At 29.7% G+C, this 23,569-nt stretch overlaps 1 protein-coding gene and 3 long non-coding RNA genes across 12 annotated transcripts; 1 reads left to right on the top strand and 3 right to left on the bottom strand.

Annotated features, from left to right (window-relative positions):
* Positions 1-1,094: 1,094 nt before the first annotated feature.
* On the bottom strand, positions 1,095-2,690 carry LOC119662160. 3 transcript variants are annotated; one of them, XR_005250717.1, is made up of 7 exons: positions 2,486-2,690; positions 2,359-2,432; positions 2,144-2,262; positions 1,650-1,694; positions 1,349-1,563; positions 1,235-1,287; positions 1,095-1,178 (listed from the first exon to the last, which is right to left on the bottom strand). It is a non-coding gene; the product is annotated as an uncharacterized LOC119662160 (long non-coding RNA). The 3 variants fall into 3 exon arrangements; XR_005250719.1 differs by having other exon boundaries at positions 1,239-1,287; XR_005250718.1 differs by having other exon boundaries at positions 1,349-1,532.
* Positions 2,691-5,979: 3,289 nt separating this feature from the next.
* LOC119662159 lies at positions 5,980-7,563 on the bottom strand. 4 transcript variants are annotated; one of them, XR_005250713.1, is made up of 7 exons: positions 7,359-7,563; positions 7,232-7,305; positions 7,017-7,135; positions 6,524-6,568; positions 6,257-6,463; positions 6,146-6,195; positions 5,980-6,089 (listed from the first exon to the last, which is right to left on the bottom strand). It is a non-coding gene; the product is annotated as an uncharacterized LOC119662159 (long non-coding RNA). The 4 variants fall into 4 exon arrangements; XR_005250714.1 differs by having other exon boundaries at positions 6,257-6,432; XR_005250716.1 differs by having other exon boundaries at positions 5,984-6,089; positions 6,150-6,195.
* A 1,214-nt stretch (positions 7,564-8,777) lies between these two features.
* LOC119689844 lies at positions 8,778-12,810 on the top strand. Of its 4 annotated transcripts, none has more exons than XR_005253501.1 (6): positions 8,778-8,851; positions 8,920-8,953; positions 10,288-11,024; positions 11,082-11,149; positions 12,358-12,646; positions 12,701-12,810. It is a non-coding gene; the product is annotated as an uncharacterized LOC119689844 (long non-coding RNA). The 4 variants fall into 4 exon arrangements; XR_005253502.1 differs by having other exon boundaries at positions 8,784-8,855; positions 12,358-12,552; positions 12,697-12,810; XR_005253499.1 differs by having other exon boundaries at positions 8,784-8,855.
* A 3,240-nt stretch (positions 12,811-16,050) lies between these two features.
* Positions 16,051-23,356, bottom strand: LOC119689843 (methionine aminopeptidase 2B). The gene is made up of 3 exons (XM_038104761.1): positions 23,081-23,356; positions 22,174-23,022; positions 16,051-16,515 (listed from the first exon to the last, which is right to left on the bottom strand). Exons 1-3 carry the CDS (start codon positions 23,226-23,228, stop codon positions 16,088-16,090), a joined length of 1,425 nt encoding a protein of 474 aa, XP_037960689.1. The 5' UTR covers positions 23,229-23,356; the 3' UTR covers positions 16,051-16,087.
* Positions 23,357-23,569: the final 213 nt, after the last annotated feature.

The following is a 23,569-nucleotide window of genomic DNA, read 5'->3' as shown; positions in this document are numbered from 1 at the left end:
TTCTTTCAAATAATTTAATATCATAAAGAACTAGCCTTCTCAGAAGTACTGGTTAGTATATTTATTGTGTATTTCAAAGCCGTCAAATACTGAATGGCTATTTTGTTGCGATCCAATATAACAACAAATTATGAATGAAGAAATTATTTGCAAATATTCTAAAAAAAATAAGTTAATTTAAAAATTAAGTTGTTTTTTTTGAACCAATTATTGCTAATAAGATAGCTCAACTTGGTTAAATCTGAGTAATCTGAGTATGTAATAATCACATTTAATTATTTATTCTTAGTGAATACCTGAATAAATTTCAAATTTATATAATATTATATATAAAGCATGTATTCTTTAAAATTTAAGAATATTTTATATTCCTAAAAATTCCAATAAGCATTTTTGTAGTTGTTAATTAATTTATAACGTATTAATTTGAGACAATAATTATTAATCATTACATCGATGCCAAGAATAAACAATCCTTAACTCCATATAGTAGTAAAGTAAGTATTATATTAAAATTATTTCAATTATTTACATTAATTGAATTCACATTAAGTATTCTGTGTTCAAATCAGATCATATATATATATGTTGTAAAACGAACTCGCTCACATCCTCGCTCGACAACATCATACAATTTTTTACATTGTAACACCTTTGTTAGTTTATAGTTTGCTTGTAGCACCAAAGCAAGCAAAAGTGCAAGCTTATAGCGCTAAAAAGGTTATTCTTAAAAATTTCTGTAACAATATCGATGTATGACAAAGTAATTGGTAGCAGAGGGCGCCATATATTTCTTTACAGTATGCAGTACTACGTCCAGTATTTAATTTAATATGTTACAATAGGGATATTCACTCTGTCTTGCAAAGTCATTGCGAGATGCACGAAATGCAGGAATGATATACTAAAATTGCAAGAGCGCGAGAACATCTCTATTGCATTAAAGCCATGCCTTTAGTTCGTAGCTTATATATTTGTATGAAAATTAGTTTTTGAATTAGTCTTAAGAATAAAATGCATTTTATACTTTTCTTTTTTAACTAAATATAAAACATAATTTCACATTAAATTTTTTATTCAAAAATTTTTTTTCCTTAAACTATCTTATATCTAAATAAATACTTAATACTAATACATCATCACATCTGGTTAGTGGTCCAATAACTCCACCTTGTATCCTATAAACACAAATATAAGTAAATATCTTATTGAAAATTAAACCGAAATCACTTACGCACATGGGATACCTGGTTTGGAAACCAGACGATACTCTCCTGATTCTTCAACCTAAATCATAAAATCAATTTATTAGTTAACGACTAAAATTAAAAATTAAATGTTTACTTACGATTTAAAGAACGCGAACCATTTCAGAATTGTTTGCAGTGTACCTCCATAGGACCAGTAATAGGTTCACATTTTCAGTTGAAAAATATAGTACTTTTAGTATCAGGGTACCTCATCTGACACCAAGGTGGGATTTTGGACCCTTCGACAAGTTCATTGGTATATCTAATCAATTTTTGTCGCGTCTGGTAGGTGAGAAAGAGCAAATAATTTTTGCTAAATTGTTAGACAAAAAGAATATATTAAGAAGTTAGAGACTCTGATTTTATTTAATAAACTGTTCTTTATTGAATATACTATACCTCTTTCCTTAATATCTCCAAGTATTTGGATCAAATGATGGACATCTAATAGAAAAGAAACGCATATTATGATATATTTTAAATTCTATAATATCTGTATATATATATATTGATTTTGGTTTTTTTAAAAAGTTCATCCTTTAGAAGAACTATCTTATTTCCTCTAAGCTACGACTATATATATATTAATGCTATTTGACTCTTGAGATACCGGATTTTAAAGTTGTAAATTTATCGCTATTGCTAAATGCCGTGTCCACTATTGTTTGTGTGTTAATTTTTAACTTTGCCTCAATGAGCAACTATATAAGTTACTATATGTTATGTTGACATATAGATCAGAAGAAAAAAATACTCAGAATGGTAGAGTTTATAAAAATCTGTTATACATTTCAACGCTTCAAAAATCTTTAACGTCCAACAGAGTCTTGTTCCATAATTAGATTGCAGATGGACAAAAAATTAATCGTAGGAATGAAATGAATTAATCTTACCTTAATGTCTTAACGTTATATAGTATACAACTTTTTCAATCAAATGAGAGCACCAAATTAGACACCAAGCATATTATCTAGCTGCGTGAAAAAGATAAGTCCGTGAAGAAATGAACCGCCTGGCATAAAACAATTTGAAGAGAAATGTAAATATTCATCATGGAATAATTGAATTTTATTATTTATAATTATTGAAATTATTATTGGTAACTTACCGACTTACTCATACAATGCTGATGTATAAATTTTTATAATCTTTTGGTCTCCTCCTTCTTGATTTACTGATTTACTGTAAGAAAAACCAGATCGATTGACGTTCATAGAATGAGAATTCGGACTTACCATAACTTTAGAGCTGTTATGAAGCAATTGAATTTTGACATTCATTTTCATCAAAATGAGTGAAAATTCGTAATGAACATTTTGAATAATTTGCATGTATATTTTAAATTTTGATTAAATTAAACTAACTTCCTAACCTACATGTCTACCTACTTAACCTAAACTCTTAACCTAATCAATTTTGTATACAATGTCTAAGCCAAAAAAGTTTATGAAAAACTAAAAAATTTATTGGGGATATCAAAATTATTTAAATTTCATGGCCAGATTTGTTAAATTTTGATTATAATTTTTAAAAGCTTTATATTTTGACATTTAGATTTGGAGAAAAAATATTTTTTTAAAAAAATAAAAATATATAGTTTTCTTTGTGAGCAGCGGTTGGCACCATTGGATGAGTTTGTATGAATTTTGATTAGATTGACAGAATACCTATACCTAATTTCGCACTACTTTTTATGTTCTCTATGAAACGAATATTATGATATATTTTGAATTCTATAATTTTTTCATTATTAGGCTCAAATAATAAATGGTGACCCTCGCAACAGAAGTATTCAAACAAAGGAAGACTTGCATTAAATTATCAAATCACAACAGGTGGTATCACGTCTACTATGTCTTCTATGTTATTTCGTCTAATATATAAAAGTATATTTTCGATAGACGAAGTATTCAAACAAAAAATTATATCGAATTACCAAGACTACCAGACTGTGTCTAAAGTAATTCCCTATAACACATAAAATATATCCTCTATTAAATGCATTTTAAACAAAATCCTCATAGCTAAACAATAAACACAAATAATGAAATATATCCCGGAGAAATTCAAGCAAACTCATACTAAGAATTCCTTAGAAGACAAGTCTATCATCCACAAATAAAATCCTTTTTAATATATATTTTTCTTTAAATTTTTATATATATCCTTTTAAATTGTAAATTTTGAATTAACTATACTTAACAATAGAGTATAAAAAAAACTCGAATCAAGACTTTGAATATTTTGGTCACAATTTTCAAATTTATTGTTATAATCTTGGTGAGGCTGGAGATACCCCAGCAAATAACAAATACCACGTGGAAAGTGTCATTACAATATGACATTTCTATTTTCGATCGAAAGTAAAAGATGAAAAAAAACTTCGTAGCATTATTTTTGAAACATGAGTTTCGTATGTGAACATTTCGTTCTTCGATTCTACCGCTCATCTTTTTCCTTTAATACAGATTTCTGATTATACAGATTATACAGATAGTCAAAGTAGCACCATCTAGTTTAGAATCAATAAACAACATTATTAGGAAATATTTGGAATTTGACGAATAAATTTTTATTTACTATCGTCGAATGTAGTGTGCCTCTAGCCTCTACATAGACCCGTCGGTCGCAATGCCACATCCCGTAACAATAATCGTTGAGTTCACAGCTTTGATTGTTTAAGTTGTGATCACATATTTTTTTAGTGATTCTACAACTTTTTGAAAAATAGGCATTTTGACCTGGAAGACTCTACTAAAATCAATATACTAATAGTACTATTGATTACAATTATGATTATGATTGTAATCTAAATTTATAAATTTTTGAAGTTCGTATTGCTAGATTAAAACTATTATTGCGAACTCAGTTCCTCCTGCTTATCTCCGCTAAAAACATGTCTAGACCAATATTGAATTCCACAACGGATCCTGTCCTTCCCAACACTGCTACATTATTTCAACGCCTGGCTAATTCTTTTATCTGTTTCTTTTGAAACATCAATAACAGACTGAACGGTCTATTATTATTAAAAAGTCTGTCCATATACATATATAGAGTTAACAGCCACAGAAAATTCACATTTTGTAAATACATTAACCATTCTGCATCTTTGTTGTTATATTAGAATTCATACATTTCTTCACAAGTCCCGATTCTGTATGATAACTTTTACAGCAGTCATTCATAATTTGTAAAATATAATCTAAGTATTTCATTGTATATTTTGATGAAATATTCATCAAAATTTAGGCTAGATCTGTCAAAATCTGTGAAATAACGATTTCATAGCAATTCTTTTATTCAATATCGTATATAATTTTTTAATATTTATACCGAAGTAAAAAGCCCAAGATATTATTATTATGGTTATTATTTCCTATTATAAGCAAAGTGGTATAATTCTTTTTTGTTAAAGTCCTTTTACACTGACAAACATTTTCGAAGACTCCTTCTTATAAAAGATAAAATTTTTAATTTTTTGAAAGACACGATTCGTTAATAAAAGAACTACATATCGTATTTATTATATATAATATTTTTTATGCGCTTCTTGTTTTTATTATTAATTAAAGTGTTAATCATAGAAATTAAATTAAATTACAAATTAAAATAATAAGAAATATATGAATATGTTATAAGTATGTTATAAATATACTGTCTCATTGTGCTGTTTTGCTCATTATATCCACTAATGAGGATGATTTACCTATTAAAAATCTTTCATATAAATGAACTCATTATCAGTAAATCAGCTCATTTACGGCCAAAAATGTCGTATGTAATACTTATAAATAAATCCCACAAGGGAAATTACCAAATGTTCAAATATTTGTCCAACATGTTTTATATGCAAAATGAGAACAAACAACAGATGAGCTCTAAACAGAAGCACTGGGGAAGTAAGTATTTAATAAAATTTTTGTTTTTATAAATTAAATATGTAGTTAATATATAAAATATATATCATTGATTTAATATATCAATTATATATTTAATTTTTTTTTATGATATATTATTAAGTGAAGTTTATAAAAACTCTATCAGCTGCAGAAATGAGCTCATTATAATGTCAACGCTCACTTATTAATATAAATGAGCAAGTGCCTATATAAGACAGTGTGAATGTACTATTCCTAATTATTCTATTGATGTGGGGTGCTCCTTTAATGTCAAATCTAAGAATTTTGTGGCCTGACATCAACGGTTCATTAGAAACAATCCAGTTCTTAACTAGTTCGCCACCTACACTATTTTCAGACTTAGGTCTAAAACCTCTTCACGTAGGCTAGTTAAAAAGCTTGGTGTGTTCCCTATGTTCAAAATTTCTAATTTATTTCTTACTATAAATTCTAATAGGTACTCATCCCGTTTGTTGGACTTGATCTTCGTTGTGTTCGTTGGCGTTGCAACCGAGTATAAGCGGTAACCTCTTTTTCTCACTTTTGTCATGGTAGCTGAGTTTCGTGACCCGGCAGATACCTGGTTGCTTCGACGATGTATAAATATTATTTAAAAATTTTTACTGATAATAAAAGAGAATTAAAAGCTGACAATACAATATAGGTAGTTACCTTTTAGGCAAACGGCATCAAAGACATGTCTTTCGTTATATTATATATATATTATATATTTGTATGAAAATTAGTTTTTAGAACTAGTCTTAAGAATGAAATGCATTTTATACTTTTGTTTTTTAACTAAATATAAAACATTATTTCACATTAAATTTTTTATTCAAAAATTTTTTTTTCCTAAAACTATCTTATATCTAAATAAATACTTAATACTAATACATCATCACATCTGGTTAGTGGTCCAATAACTCCACCTTGTATCCTATAAACACAAATATAAGTAAATATCTTATTGAAAATTAAACCGAAATCACTTACGCACATGGGATACCTGGCTTGGACAACAAACGATACTTCGATTCTTCAACCTAAATTATAAAATCAATTTATTAGTTAACGACTAAAATTAAAAATTAAAAGTTTACTTACGATTTAAAGAACGCGAACCATGTCAGAACAGTTTGCAGTGTACCTCCATAGGACCAGTAACAGGTTTACGTTTTCAGTTAAACAATATAGTACTTTTAGTATCAGGTGGTGTACCAAGATGGAATTTTGGACATTTCGACAAGTTCATTGGTATATCTAATCAATTTTTGTCACGTCTGGTAGGTGAGAATGAGCAAATAATTTTTACTAAATTGTTAGACAAAAAGAATATATTAAGTTATATGTTCTTTATTGAATATACTATACCTCTTTTCTTAATATCTCTAAGTATTAAGATCAAATGATGGACATCTAATAGAGAAGAAACGCATATTATGATATATTTTAAATTCTATAATATCTGTATATATATATATTGATTATGGATTTTTAAAAAGTTCATCGTTTAGACGAATTATTTTATTTCCTCTAAGCTACGACTATATATATATTAATGCTATTTGACTCTTGAGATACCGGATTTTAAAGTTGTAAATTTATCGCTATTGCTAATTTCCGTGTCCACTATTGTTTGTATGTTAATTTTTAACTTTGCCTCGATGAGCAACTATATAAGTTACTATATGTTATGTTGACATATAGATCAGAAGAAAAAAATACTCAGAACGGTAGAGTTTATAAAAATCTGTTATACATTTCAACGCTTCAAAAATCGTTAACGTCCAACAGAGTCTTGTACAATAATTAGATTGCAGATAGACAAAAAATTAATCATAGGAATGAAATGAATTAATCTTACCTTAATGTCTTAACGTTATATAGTATACAACTTTTTCAATCAAATGAGAGCACCAAATTAGACACCAAGCATATTATCTAGCTGCGTGAAAAAGATAAGTCCGTGAAGAAATGAACCGCCTGGCATAAAACAATTTGAAGAGAAATGTAAATATTCATCATGGAATAATTGAATTTTATTATTTATAATTATTGAAATTATTATTGGTAACTTACCGACTTACTCATACAATGCTGATGTATAAATTTTTATAATCTTTTGGTCTCCTCCTTCTTGATTTACTGATTTACTGAAAGAAAAACCAGATCGATTGACGTTCATAGAATGAGAATTCGGACTTACCATAACTTTAGAGCTGTTATGAAGCAATTGAATTTTGACATTCATTTTCATCAAAATGAGTGAAAATTCGTAATGAACATTTTGATTAATTTGCATGTATATTTTAAATTTTGATTAAATTAAACTAACTTCCTAACCTACATGTCTACATACTTAACCTAAACTCTTAACCTAATCAATTTTGTATACAATGTCTAGGCCAAAAAAATTTATGAAAAACTAAAAAATCTATTTGGGATATCAAAATTATTTAAATTTCATGGCCAGATTTGTTAAATTTTGATTATAATTTTTAGAAGCCTTATATTTTGACATTTAGATTTAGAGAAAAAATATATTTTTTAAAAAATAAAAATATATGGTTTTCTTTGTGAGCAGCGATTTTGATTAGATTGACAGAGTACCTATACCTGATTTCTAACTACTTTCTATGTTCTCCATGATCTATTCAACTTTATAGAACATATTCACCATTATTAGTGAAGGCCTACACTGAATTCTGTATATTAAAGGAAATATGTTAAAACTGTTGTTTGTACACCAAGTTTCTTAAAAACTTTGCGGGGCACCATCTATTTAATAACAGCAGAACTACAACTTCAAACTCAATCTTAATACATCATCTATTACATATTTATATATCATAAGTTAACGTTAGTAAAATATTGTGTCTTAAAGCATCCGGAATTAATCATGAACAACGATGAACACTAGAGATACTTGAATAGAATGTGTTCTCCCATTACGAATATAGATGACAGTGGTCATTTCGTGTTCTTGCGCCATTTGGAGAACGGTTTGCTTTTAATAGTTACTTGAATGGGTTATAAAATAGTATCAATTGGAACTGCATAGGGTATTGTAGACTGTCGACTGTGGACTAAACATTTCTGAAACGCATGAATGCATAAGAAAAGACTTGGGCGTATAAAGATCATGAAGAAATATCATAATCTACACTAATGCAGTAGAATAGTATGAATAGCAGATAATTCTAATAAAAATATATTAACTTTAAGAAGTTGTGCTTTGATGCTTAGGTATAATGAAAAAGGCAATTGTGATCGCTTTGAGTATCGACCTAACTGTGCCTATTATTTACTTGAGGTGGCTCAAGGTTGTTTCAGTATGATTGAAGTCGGAGGAGAGGTTTAAGGTTTTGAATTTGAGTACCACATTAATAGTTTGCAAATCGTATAACAATAAAGTATAAGTAAAGAGATTTAAATACTAGTGAAAAATATTTATTTTCAAATGAAATTTACCTAATTTAATAGAGGAATTTAACTTAAAAAATAATTTTGAAGGATTTGTGTGTATGACGACTGATTCGTAATAACTTTTTAGTCCAAGCAAACTTTGATTTTTAAAATGTTTGGATATAACAAATCAAATTATATTTTATTTTATTCATAATCATTTAGAATTAAGAGAGTTTCGGAAATTTTTTAAACTAAATTTTGATCTGTGTTATAGTACCGAATTTCTGCGCTGTAGGTAACTTTTCAAACATTTTCTGTAGGTTATGAATGAATATAATGTTTTTATGTTTAATTTATAGTCTGTTCTCTAAGTAAAAACGGGTACAATCAAATGTAAGTCTACATACTTTTGATTTCTAGAAATATTATTTTTTTTATTTATTATTTAAAATTTAATATTCATATCTTGCTCTAATAATTAACTAAATAAGCAAAATTTGATGTTATGACTTCTTAGTTGACATTAATATTCGTACATATATATATATATATATAATATTTTCTTCCAAAACACGTTGGAATCACACCACTTATATATGTATATATATATATATATATATATAGATGTATAATATTTTTACATATATAATCAAAAGGTTTATGTATAATCGAAATTTTGGAATGATTACGACCCAGCAATCATAGATGTTGTTTGATATTGTCGAAACTCATATTATTCCCTCATTCCAAATTATAACGATTAGCGCAAAAAAGGAAGGATCAAAATTTTCAATATAAGTGAAAGGTATACGACTGAAAACAAAGTGGTGAAGTTTGTTTTTAGTGACCGAAACTTATATTATATTAAGTTCTATATGGGGCATTAAGTCATCTATATATATACAATTTCGTTTTCAAAATATTACTTAAATGACTTTTTAAATATTCGTTCTCTATGTAATACAGATGGTAGATGATATCTCGTGAATTGAGTTTTCAAAACAACAACCTATTTATCTGGACTACTATCATCCAGACAGTAATGATGTTTATATATATATATTTCTAAGTGTAGCTGAAATGGATTACTGTATTATATTTCTACTCACATGAATCAGGTCACAATCATGATAAAACAAGTAATTCTTTTAAACATTTGAATCAAATACAACAAATTTTCGAATAGCTTATTTTATTCATATTCACTCTTAATACGAAGAGGACCAAATAAAGAACTCATCAAGAAGTCCTTATTATGAGTGTTTGAGGAGCTCCTTGGCAAATCATAGTTTATTGCATACACTTAACATACCTTAGGTATAGATACCGAATAATGTTAAATTAATTTCAATGTAATTAAAACTAAATATTAAGTAATTATCCAATTTTAATTATCTATCAGTAAAATTTTGTTTACCAAAAAACAGATTCATCGCAGAACCTACCTAAAAATATCTACGAATGGAATTTTACCCATTTGCTTATTTATGGTGGGTCGGAGTTTATACATACCAACATTTTCATTACCAATATATTATCCTTATCCTTCTTGACTATATTTTTCGTTCTAGAGTAGTTAACATAAGTGGTCTTGGGAAGAGCTGTTGATTCTTCCCATACATATCGGTCAAATTTAAATTGTGAAATTGCATGTTAATATAAAAATTTTTATATTTTAATTGAAATTAATTTACAAGAATATCTAATGTATCTCTCTTTCATTCAAGGCATTTAACAACATTCAGAGATGTCGATAAACTTAAAAATAAGACTTAATGAAAAAAAATTTATATTCATTGCTATCACTAAAGATGATGACTTATGGGGAATTAAAATGTACTGCTCCAGAACTGATACAAATGAGAGCAGATTATTTGAGGTAAAGAAAATTGGAAAACTTAGTGGTGTAATTCCAACATGTTTTGGAAGAAACAGTAGATGCCTCTACTTTAAAGAGAAATCGAGTTCTTTACCACAACCAACATCACCACTTAATAAATGTAACTTTATTGGAAAGTTGAATTCTAATGTAATGGAAGAGTTACACGTGTTTTTAAATAATATCTTATCAGAAAGGACAACACATAGAAATAATTTACATTATGATTTCAACCACAAACCACTTACAAGAAAAATGAGCTGTGATCAGTTCCATATGTTCCATGTTACGAGCAATAAAAAGAAACCAACTGCTTCTGAAACATGTTTATATGATTTCGCAACTCATCCAAAACAACGAAACTGTGTTATAAAATACGTTGTCTCTCCTTTCGCTATATTAAAAAAGGATGCAAAATTTCTTAAATTCAGAGATATTATTGTACGTCATCCAAAATCATTAGCAGAATTAATGCCTAAAGTTTTAGAAACATATCCTGGTCTTATTCATTTTATTCGATGTCACTCCGAAGAGTTTCTAAAACTTCTCTGCGAAAATGTGTAATGATTTGAGAACGAAGATGTAGTAAGTTTAGCCATTCTATAAATACCTTATGATTGTGCTAATCTATTCTAATTTCAGAAACCCAAATTAAAAATAGAGTATTTGTAAAAACCTAATGAAAACCTTATGGTAGACAAATAGCAAAGGTAAGATATTTATTTGCTTTATACAAGCATCCGTCTATGTGAATATACATCTGTATGGCTTGCCATAAGATTTTGTTTAGATAGATAGATCACGTGATGTCTGCTAGAAGAAAATCCCGTTAGTAGATGACAGAATTTATAGAACTCTAAATAGCCACTATAACAACAATCATTTATTACTATCACCATGAGATATAGAATATTTTTCCTACTCTGAAAACTTATTTTTCTGTTTTTGATCCTTGAATAGACTTTTGTGGATCACATTATCCAAGTTAAAATTATAGATATCCGATCTCATCGAATATATTCATATATAGACTACCTCTTCTTCCCTCTGTATTAGGTTCTGGGGAATTTGTTCACCTTGTTTGTAATTTGTTTGTAATCATTAGTGCATTGAAATATACTTGTGATACTTGCGAAATTTATCTTAGTATTATAATTAATACCATCTTCAATATTTCATACTCTTACTGGTCACCGAAAACAGACACCATCTCCGTATCGTATTCCAACTTTTTGCAAAGAATAGCATAAGAACAGACTTAATGACTATCATTTTTGAAACATAAGGTTCGTATGTGAACATTCCGTTCTTTAATTCTACCGCTCATCTCTTTCGTTTAGTATAGATTTTTGATTACACAGGTAGTCAAAGTAGGACCATCTCGTTGTTTGTCCGATTGAATTTGAGTGTTCCTTCAAATCGCTGTGCCCTAATATCGTGATTATATGTATTTTGCATTGATGAACAATTAAATATATTTTGCATGAAATGTTTGGTATTTGACGAATAAATTTTTATTTACTATCATTGAATGTAGTGTGCCTCTACATAGACCCGACGGTCGCAATGCCACATCCCGTAACAATAATCGTTGAGTTCACAGCTTTGATTGTTTAAGTTGTGATTACATATTTTTTAGTGATTTAACAACTTTTTGAAAAATAGGCATTTTGACCTAGAAGACTCTACTAAAATCAATATACTAATAATACTATTGATTACAATTATGATTATGATTGTAATCTAAATTTATAAATTTTTGGAGTTCGTATTGCTTGTTTAAAACTATTATTGTGAAGTCAGTTCCTCCTTCCTATCTCCACTAAAAATGTATCTAGACTTAACGAACTATTAAAAAATTAGAATGAATAGTTTCAGTACTTTTCATCTTATTAAATATTAAGTAATCATCATTTAGTCTTTATAGTTAATAATATTGAATTGCACCACGGATCCTGCTATTCCCAATACTGCTACATCATTAGTTTCTTCAAAGCCGATGAACTAAACATTTTTCCATTGAATCTGGAACTAACTTGTAGATCCGAGTATGTGATGATTGAAAACTGCATGACAATATCACAAATTTGAATTATTCCTGAGCTAAAAGTAGGTAATCATACAACTTGACTTTTTGAAAATTGTACATCATAGCGTTCAGGTGACTTTTTTACCCTGAAGAATCTACGGTTTAGAATTCATTTTGGGTAATTATAATTAGTAAGTTAGTAAATAATTATAATGTAAACATTTTAAGGCAGACGTTATAAGATGACGTGAACACTCTATTCGGAGCAGCAGCTAAATTTCGATGTTTTCATTATTGTTTAATGTACAAAAAAAAAATAAAAATAAAGTAATGCTAATTATATATATATATATATATTTCTCTTTAATAAATGCACTCTTGTTCACTCTTTCGAATTAAGTGGATTAAATAAAGAACGGAATAGCTGCTCTAAGATTCTACATTTATTAAAGCCGCTATTTAATAATTATCACTTCAACTTTAAAAATAGAAAGTTACTTTATACGCAAGTAATTAGACCAGCACTACTGTACGGATGTGTTACATATAGCAAAGCCTCAAATACTACCATAAAGCAATTACAGACTGTTTAAGATTCCATGGTATATTAGATCAACAGACATACATAGAGATCTTAGGATTGACTCAGTGAAAAAATATATCAGAGACAGAGCTCTAAAATTATTCACTGAAGTTGATACGCTACTTAACCCCGCCTTTAACAACCCTCAAGTCCACTTCTGGACTCTCAGGAAGATATGGTGATTTAAGGTCCGTCATCAACTAAAAGACAATTAAATGATATGATTTCTTAGCCTAGTTAAAGCCTAGTGTGGGGTAGTAATAAGCCCCCCAGCCATTATAGAGTAAAAGTGCATAATAGCATTAACTCAAGAACAAGAAGAAGAAATAAAGAACTCATCAAAAAGTCCTTATTATGAGTGTTTGAGGAACTTCTTGGCAAATCATTGTTTGATTTGGTTTCAACATACCTAATTGTTCTTACGTATAGAGATATTGAATAATATTAAATTCATCAAGAAGTCCTTATTATGAGTGTTTAAGGAACTTCTTGGCAAATCGTTGTTTGTTTCACGGTTTTAACATACCTAATTATCCTTACGTTCAGAGATACTGAATAATATTAAATTAATTTTAATGTAATAAAAAATAAATATTAATGAGTAATTATCCAATTAATCTAGTTTGATTCTTAGGAGTTTTGATTTCTATAGTTCTTATGTATACAGTTCACTTGTACTTAAGTTGGCTTATTACAATGTAAGCTGACTTGACCTGTGAAAAAGTAACTGCCTTTAACAGAAAGTACTGCTAAGGCATTGTTTAGATAAGTATATATACTAGGTGTATATATACACCTAGTTCTTCTAAATAGTCACTAATCGAAATTTATTTTAATAATTTGAACTGTAAAGCCTTAAAGCCACCTTTCGCTAAACAACGTTATTAATCTATTCACAACTTTATGGCCATCATAAGCCCGCTTAATAATCTTTTTATATAATTTTATGTAGTAGACAATGTTATATTAACATTTTCTCCTTTTTTATTTATTACTCAGTCTGTATAGTATAAATATTTCTATTAAAAGAAACGGTGAATTAAAGTATACTCATTGATTTTATTATAATAAACATATGGGCCTCTTAATATATTTAAAGCTAATAATTAGTCATTGGTTGAAATATGGAGACAATCACATTATATTCTCTATGCATTGAATGCTATCCATGTACTTTATACTTTCTGCTCAGAAAGTTCCCAGGAGTTCACAATCTAAGCCACATATTCAAGTTTCTATTTCTTTTTTTAGCGGTATCTACCTTATAGTTCATTTCTTTGAATTAAATCAACAAGATGATCCTTATTGTATATATCGATTATGCCAAACTTTGTCATGACTTTTTCATATGGCTCTTAATTCAGACTATTCCGCATGTAGTTTGTTCAATATGATTCATCCGAATATTAAAAACAGAAGTATTCTTTAAAAACTCCTATTTAAAATGGACATACTTTCTGCTCAAAAAGTATCCGGATTTTGTTGTTTGTTAACTTATCCTTAAGTAATAGACCTTTTTCAAAATTTTTTTTTGTTATCTTGATACACCCTTTCTTGACATATGGTAAAAATTTGAGCGCCATCTGTCAATTAGTTTGTTTACAGTAGCTGTTAATGTGAAACTACCTCAAGTGCATTTAGCGATTTTTACTATTTTCCGTGCGACTTTTTCCTATTCCCGAAACTCAAATTGCCCCTTCGTGGTAAGCGTTTTGAATCGATTGAATCGATAGAAGAGAATTCGCCAAAGGAACTAAAAGCCATACCTGCACGGGCCTACGAAAAGTGTATGGAAGATTAGATTAAGCGTTGGCATATGTGTATCACTTTAGAAGGAGCATACATTAAGACCGAAAAGTTTTCGGAAATTCTCATTTAAAATTCGCGCGCTGTATATTTTTCGATATTTTAAGTTTATGTAGTTTGGCAGCACTGTCCTTAATTACTATGCCAAAAATGAGCGCGATCTGTCAGACAGTTCGTTTACGGCAGCTGTTGAAACCAGTTCACCTCAGTAGGGCGTTGCGAAAAAAACAATGGAAAAAAATATTGAACAAAGAGTTTGCATCAAATTTTGTGTTTCGAACGAAATTTCGTGTGCAGAATCGTTGCGAATGCTACAAAAGGCTTATGGGGAATCAGTTTTATCGAAAACTCAAGTTTATGAGTGGTACAAAGCCTTCCAGGACGGTCGTACGACCGTCGAAGACATTTCGCAACGCACTACTGAGGTGAACTGGTTTCAACAGCTGCCGTAAACGAACTGTCTGACAGATCGAGCTCATTTTTGGCATAGTAATTAAGGACAGTGCTGCCAAACTACATAAACTTAAAATATCGAAAAATATACAGCGCGCGAATTTTAAATGAGAATTTCCGAAAACTTTTCAGTCTTAATGTATTTTGAAAGAGATAAAATAAATTTGGAATAAATTTAAATTTGTGTGTTCTATTTACAAAATCCGAGTACTTTTTGAGTAGAAGGTTTCAGATTTCTATTATATTTACATATGTTTTAATTGCATCTTTATATCATGTCACGATTTTAATAAAAAATGTTAAAATCCATAATAATTACTTCTGTGTATGTTTAGAACCCCATGTGTGTTCAATTTCATTTGAACAAGTTTTTAAATAATTTACAGATTTTCTATTCAAACAAATAGGACAAAAAATTCGTAAAGAATTCTGTCCTTAAGACGCGGAGGGCTAAGGACCGTGACAGAACACAAAGGACTTGGAACAAAACTTCCTTTATAGAGACTTGCAAATCGTTTAATGAACTAAGACAATTCACGGGATATAGAAACGACTGGAAAGAATTTGTAGAATTTCTTAATATTAGTAATCAGCTCATATCATATCATAATCCTATAAATTTTTTTTGTTCATATTGTTTTTATTTATTTCTTGGTATAAATAAATATTTAGTAAACTTTCTTATATAATTTTAAAGGTTATTTCATAAAAATTTTTTTTTGTATTTCTTCTTTTGTTTCTTTTTTTCATTATTGAATTTTTAATTTGTTACCAAACTTAATAATCGTCACCCCTGGAAACGACTTCTTTACAGGTGGGACGTAACATAATTGTATGCTCGTATTGTGCAGTGTAACAGCCCTTTATATCGCACAATGGTGGATAAGCTGTAACAATGTTTTTGTCGCACAAATCTTTTAAAGCCATTTGATATTTTGTAGCACCGGCACGATCCAACCAACGTTTACAGAATGCCAAAGTTCCGAAATGCTTATTTATAGTTCCTAACAGTTGTTTGGAAGATTGTAAACGCAGTGGCACATATGGTGCATCAAAATTCTTCATATAATGTGAACAATCCATATCATCATGTACCAGACCACGTCCAGTAGAACCGAAAGTCTCAATTGCATAAAACTCGTTCTCCTCCATTCGAGTAGATTCACCACCTTTTACAATTGGCACAGTTTTTCCTGAGTGTATGCCTTAAAAAAAATATAAATAACATAAATTGTCATTAAGTCTAAATAAATGCAATATAAGTCCATTAGTAGTATTCATAAAGCTACTTAAAAATAAGTAAAATCAATTAAATAAGTATAGTATAGTATAGAATATAGTATATATATAGAATATATAGTATAGAAATATATTAGAGTAGTTTATTAAGTCCACTAAACAACGCCCTATAGAAAAAGACTGAACAACGTCACAATAAGTAGTCTTTACCTCTGATTTCATTTACACATGACTTGCAAATCATGTATATCGAAATATATCGAAAACTGTCACAGAGAAGAAAATCGACTACAATTGAGAACTATCAGTTATTCATAGTAAATCCATATATCATGGGATTTGAGACTATATAAAAAGCATTAAAGCCTCAAAATACTTGAAGCTCTCTAAATGTCGTACATTTATTAAATAATTTAGATAAACTGGATAGAATACGTCACGAATTTTAACTAGAAAAACTTGAAAAGTAGAGAATAACAAAAATATAACTAGGTCCTGGAGGTCCTAATTTATAACAACCACATCTCACTCATCGGTCCTGGAAAGAAATCAAGGTCTCATCAGTAAATCAATAAACCAGGATGTACAAGTGTTTTAGTAAATTTTTTTAATAAAAAAAAACAGTTAGTAGCTCGCGTTAGAGACCGATTACATAAGGTGTTTCTTTAACTGCATTAGAACTATCGATATATTGTATTTGTTGTAACCCTTAGGGATCTGCTTGTGTAAGCCCTTTGGGTAGTGTTGAACGGCACTTGGTCGCCGTGATTGAGTAGTGGCTCCGGGATGTAGCCGTTTTTTTAAACCTGAACTATTAACTATAGTCTGATAGCTAAGAACGTCAAACTTCGTTAGCAATTCACCATGATTCGTTTAACGTTAAAACAAAGCTTCCAAATTGCGGTGGTTTACTCTGAAAAAAATAAATCTGTTCGTGAAGTTCATAAGTATTTTTATCGAAGAATTGTATTTAGCAATTAAACTAATTTCTAGTTAAATCAATAAGCCAAATTGTCGCGTAAGGAGCGAAGATAATCCTCAAAACGTAAATGAATCACCATTACATCTATTAAAATTGACTATTTGGTGCGGTTTACATGCTGGTGACATCAGCGGTTCCCATTTCTTACAAAATGGGGTAGGAGCTGCCATTACGTAAATGACGAGCGATACCGAGCTATGGTGACTGAATTTTTGTTTCAAAAAATTAATCAGTTAAGCATCGATGACGATGACAGCACAACTTGTCATACAGCGCGCTTAACAATCGATTTATTGCGAAATCAGTTTGGTAACAACTTTCTTTCCAGAAGTGGGCCTGATTACTGGTCCCCTCCTTCATACAATTTAATATCTTTCGATTACTTTTTATGGGGTTTATTCCAAAAAACCAGCAACTATTGCAACTTTGGAAGCCAAATTAGACTGATCGCATGGACCACGTAACTCGTAGCCGCGGCGGACAAATCATACTCAAAAAGTTAATGTCATGAAATTATTTACCAGATTATAATAAAGAAAAAATTTCATTCCAATAATATTTCTGTCTGGTATTATCATTTCAATTTCTCAAATGTTAAAAAAAATACCCTATAGAATAATGGTACGTGAAAGAAGTATGATTCTGTCTCAAAATAAATACAAACAAACAAAAAATTTAAAATCAATAAGATTTTCACTTGTACTAAAAACTATATAAAAAATAAACAACAAAATAAAATAAAAATTTGTGATATTTAAGCTGAACAATAACAATAACGAGCAAGTGAGGAAAATTTTAGAACGTACCAATAATATACACATATCAAGTATTTCAAGATACAGACATTTCTAGAAACTTCTATTTCTGTATTTAATTGAAGAATATACGCAGCACAACATAAATAAAACGGTATTCCATAAGGACCCCCATTCTACTCTTATTAAGATCTCCCTTTCTACACCCAACCCTAACCCATAGGTTTTTTTTAGATTACTACAGCAAGAAATACTACAAAAACCGTTCTCAAGTAAGACTACTTGTTTCGTTATCCTTGTGAATGGTAACACTTGTGGATGGTCATATTCGAATGGATTTTAAACAGAGATCTAAAAGCTTTTACAATCAGGGCTGGGTCATTACCATTAAAACAGTGTTGATTTCAATTCACTAATGGACAAAGAAAACTTCGCATTTATAATTGCTCCATAACATTGTTTGCTATTGCATCAAATATGTTAGAATACTACATACTAAATAGATAAGGTTTTCATTTCTAAAAAAATAAAGACTAATAACTGATAAAAAAATATAAAAGTGTGAACGTGATAGCTAATGTCAACACAAGTCTTAGACTCAGTGACAGCTAAAACCAAAATAAAAACAGAAAGCTAAACAAAAATAAAGCAAATAACATATATGACAGCACAGTCTGTTGTAATTTTAGGCTTAAAACCAGTACTTAGAGTCATTAAGAATAATGTACATAATCCAAGAGTGAACAAATACATTAACACTAAGAAAAAAAACTGGAAGATATATTATACTAAGCTATATTTAAGAGGTGAAAAAAAATAATTTATTAGTTCCGTAAAGAATATATAAACACAATTGTGAAAAGTATGTGCGTGCATACAATACGAAAGCTTCTAAGTCAATCTACATGCAATAACTTCCTTCAATGCAATTGAGTTGAGGGACCTATCGAACGTCCTCAACAGTATACTGAAGAAGTATACCGAAGTATACTGCTCTTGGAATACAAATTAAAACACTTTGCTGAGCTTATGCAGAACAATAAGGCAAAACAATGGACATTCAATTTTGCTAGAAGCAATAGAATAATATTTAATCATTTCAATTTTCGACACTCACATTTCATACTGACTGTCATCTGGTCCCATCTGGTTCACCAGACGGAAATTCTGATACTTCTTGTGAAAGATTTAAATCAACTGTTATTTAAACAATTTTTCATTGTGTATTACACGGTTGGAAATTCAAGTGCCGTATCAAATGAAGTCATTATATCTTTCAATTCATATCTTCATATCCAGATACATTGGAAACTATTTCTGATGATGACAGTGGTTATAGATTTATACATTGATGGAGTATCTTTTCCATTTATATGTAGTTCTATATCACATGTTTTACTGCTATTTAATTGTTCCAACATTATAACCATTATAACATAGTAGACTAAGTGTATTTTGTGGGCTTTCGGTACTTCAAGTATGGGCTACTACAACAAGAACAACATTTAGTAATATTTATAATTGATAAGCAACTGCAAATACATGAACTGCCCACTATTATAAAGCATGAAGCTATTGTCTTTGAATCAACAATATCGCAACAGTATTTTATAAAAGAACAGCACTCAAACAACTAACTCATGCAACGATTTAACCGCATCACCTACAGCTGCCTCTTCCGACTACTCAACAACCACCACCTCCAGCTGAATTGAGATCAGGATATAACCGAGTGCTAACAGTTACTTGTCACGCATAAATACTTCGATACCTAATGTATGTCCAAACTGCAGCTCAACTTCCTAAGACGTTGCCTCTGTCCAGTTGACCTTTGGACCCACCCCATAGAAGTGGTCAGGTTTCTCCGTCAGGACCCAGCTTAATATACAATTTAAATTCAACCCATTTAATTCCATCCCTTATACTCATTCCCCTACCATGTAATCGTCTTGCATATGCTTTCTTGTTATCTGCTTACAGGTTCCAGCGGGTTACAACAACAACAAACTCAAACCGCAGATGCCAATGAAAATATTGGTCAACTAAGCATTGATCAATTGTTGGAACATTTGTAGAAGGCACGCAAAGACAAAAATATGCTTGAACGTACCATTGGAGAATACGGGACTGTATTTGAAGAACAAAATGGTCGTAAAATCCTAAAAAAATTTGGAGCTTTTATGCACCAAAGCTCGCCAATTACAGAAGATAATTAAAAAGCAACTAGCTCATTGAAAATGCATGAGAACGTGTAGAAGTACCTGCAAAACTTGGTCAAAAATCTAAATGTGTCGACAAATAGCGGTAGTAATTACAGAGTCTATTAATTAATAACAAAATAATACATATCTGGGCAGAGCTGTACATACATAAACTGTGGGGAATATTAGTGAATACGCATCAAAAGTGTTACGACATGATGTGGATCATTTCATATGATCACTTTGATCAATTTTGTTACAAACACTCCTAGAAACTTACAACAAATAAGTTTAAGAAATGAGGTGAACGACTGCTAGGAGCGTATCAATGAGCACAAGAGCACAATGATGTCAAATAAACGATCACTCTTTTCTACTAAAAAAAAAATTTAGAAAGAAGGATTAGGAACTGGATCAAATGATAGCTTCCTTCGTTTGTGTTATATCTGAACATTTCGAATTGACATTTAACGTAAACCAACATGACATTGTATGCAATAATATGCAACCTAATACTTGATTAAACTATTAAAGATGTTGCCAGGCGAAAAAATATTCAAAACTGACCAAAATATATACAGTTAATATAGTAACCACAAGAATAATATAAACATATATAGAAAAGCTTTTTATACAGAAATTAGGATAAGACCTTTGTTAGGAATCCCTTAAGCAGAAGCATGAAAGAAGCTTATGAGGACGAACGTAAGTAGCTTATTTATTATGATCGTATTAAAGTATTTGAATTTCATTATGGGGCAAATTGTAGAGTTAGAATACACAAAGCAGCCATACCCTTAAGACTTATTTGCGGAAAAATAATTTAAGAATTAACGCGGCAGACAGAAGGAACGAAAGTAGTTTAATTGAATAAATAGAGATGTTTGAGTTAGAGCTGAGCGAAGCTTAACTATGCATACCCGAGTGATGAGTTGACCCCAAAATATCCTTAACAAAAACATTTCATCTTAACAGTCCCGGCTACTCTAGGCTAATCCCGCACAGTTAAGTCAATTTAATTATTTTGAAACGTCTTCATTAAATTATTTTTTTTTTTTTAAACTTTACAAAATCAGCACTGTTAATCTAAATGAATAAATAAATCATTAATTCACTCAGCCTAACCACCGAAAAGCAATCCAATATATAACATATAGAATTAATGTTAACTTGTTATAAATCAGAAACTGAAGGACAATGACATTTAATACTGATCCATAGAAACATGCGAACGATTAAGTTATAAGCGTACCACAAACCGTAATGCTATGATATATATGAATACATATAATTATTATGATAATGAATAATAAGTATGTGAGTACTATGTAATAACATACATTGTAACATATGATTACAGTATTAATTAATATAAGAATATACAAAATATTCCATATCAATTATATTAAAACATATAAGATAACAGTCTACAATATATAATATTTACATTGCAATATGTGACTATAGATTGTTATATAATATTATATTGGAATTATTATTTAAAATAAAATATAATATAAATTCATAAAGCTCATAAATTATAAGCTATAATAATATTAGGTCATAAATGTTATTAGCTTAAATTACTAAACAAGCATACGATACATAATATATGATTATAAATTATAATACATTATAATATATCTATTATTATATTAATAAAATATTATGTATTATGTAACTTACGATATGGACTTATGGAGTGTCCATTCAAGTTACGTATAGATTTGATTGGATACGTCTTTCCATCTAATTCCAGTTCATAGGATTCCATAACTTCTTGGATAGCAGCACCAATATCACATAGACGAACATCTATACCAGCTTCTTTAATACCAGTATTAGTGGCCTCTCTTACTGCTTCCAATAATTTATCATACTTGTTATTGAAAGTTAAGGTAAAGGCACAATCAATTATACGTCCTTTAATATGTGTACCGAAATCAATTTTACAAACATCATCATAATCAAGGACAGTGGTGTCGCCAGCATTAGGTGTGTAATGTGCAGCGCAATGATTCAGTGAACAACCAGTGGGAAAAGCTAAACCAGCTTCCAAACCATTTTCATTAATTAAACGACGTGCAGTATTTTCAAGTTCTTCACATATTTCAATCATTGTCATGCCGGGCTTTATAAACTTCTGCATATATTGACGTGTTTGTCGATGCGCTTCAGCTGCTTGACGCAATTCCATATATATATCTGTATGCAAACGATCCAAAGCACGCTTTTCCTCACTCGACATGCGATCAATAGCTGTACGATTATCAGGAAAATCCTTTGGCTTATGATACTGCACAACTTCTCCTTCAGGATAATTACCATCAGGAAATTGAGCTGATATAGGAATTGTTGGTGCAGCTAATGTTTTGGCTTTTCCTGCAGCATTAGACTTATTTTTATTTTTGTTCTTCTTTTTATTTGCCTTCTTTTCGCCATCGGCTGCCGGAACAGCTTCAACAGTAACCATATTTTTCATTTCGGTAACCTCATCAGTTGTACCTTCCAACGCTTTTTTAGCAGCGGCTTCAGCTTAATTAATTATAAATCAATTAATAACCATATAGAAATTTTATTTATCTTAACTTACCTTGGCGCAGCTTTTTGTTATTAGGCTTTGGCTTTTTTTGTTTTTTTACTTCATCGCCATTGGCGTCAACAGTTACTTGATTAACATTTACAGCCAAATTATCATCATTGCCGATTTCATTTGGTTGTTGCACTAAAACATCAGTCATTGTGGATAATAACACTTTGCTTTTGTTATAATTAATTCAAATATATTTAAACTAACAAACTCTTTTGATTTAAGATCAATGCGAATTTGTACATACACTTTGACTCAAGGCGATATAAGAAAAAGAAAGAAGATAGGCACGAGGTGCCGGTTCGTTAAATACGATGAATATTTCGAATTAGTGTTTGTTAATGCAAAAACACATATGATTATACCAAATGTCGAAAACAGTGTTGCAAGTGATTTCAATTATTACACTTATTTTGTTTTAAGTATTTGATAACATAAAAAACATTTACTCTATTCGTAATTCAACGAACTGAAATAATATCTTGATATATC

This window comes from Teleopsis dalmanni, chromosome X (assembly GCF_002237135.1).
Source record: "Teleopsis dalmanni isolate 2A chromosome X, ASM223713v2, whole genome shotgun sequence".
Classification (NCBI taxonomy): Eukaryota; Metazoa; Arthropoda; class Insecta; order Diptera; family Diopsidae; genus Teleopsis; species Teleopsis dalmanni.
The sequence above is the reverse complement of the archived record's forward strand: the minus strand, read 5'-3'. Positions and strand labels throughout refer to the sequence as shown.

Bases quoted from the DNA above. Each gene is read 5' to 3' on its own strand.
- LOC119689843 (XM_038104761.1), bottom strand. From the start codon at position 23,228: ATGACTGATGTTTTAGTGCAACAACCAAATGAAATCGGCAATGATGAT. The intron at 23,023-23,080 runs GTAAGTTAAGAT...TAATTAATTAAG, and splicing joins TAACAAAAAGCTGCGCCAAG to CTGAAGCCGCTGCTAAAAAA. The intron at 16,516-22,173 runs GTAAGTTACATA...ATTTTTTTTAAG, and splicing joins ACACTCCATAAGTCCATATC to GCATACACTCAGGAAAAACT.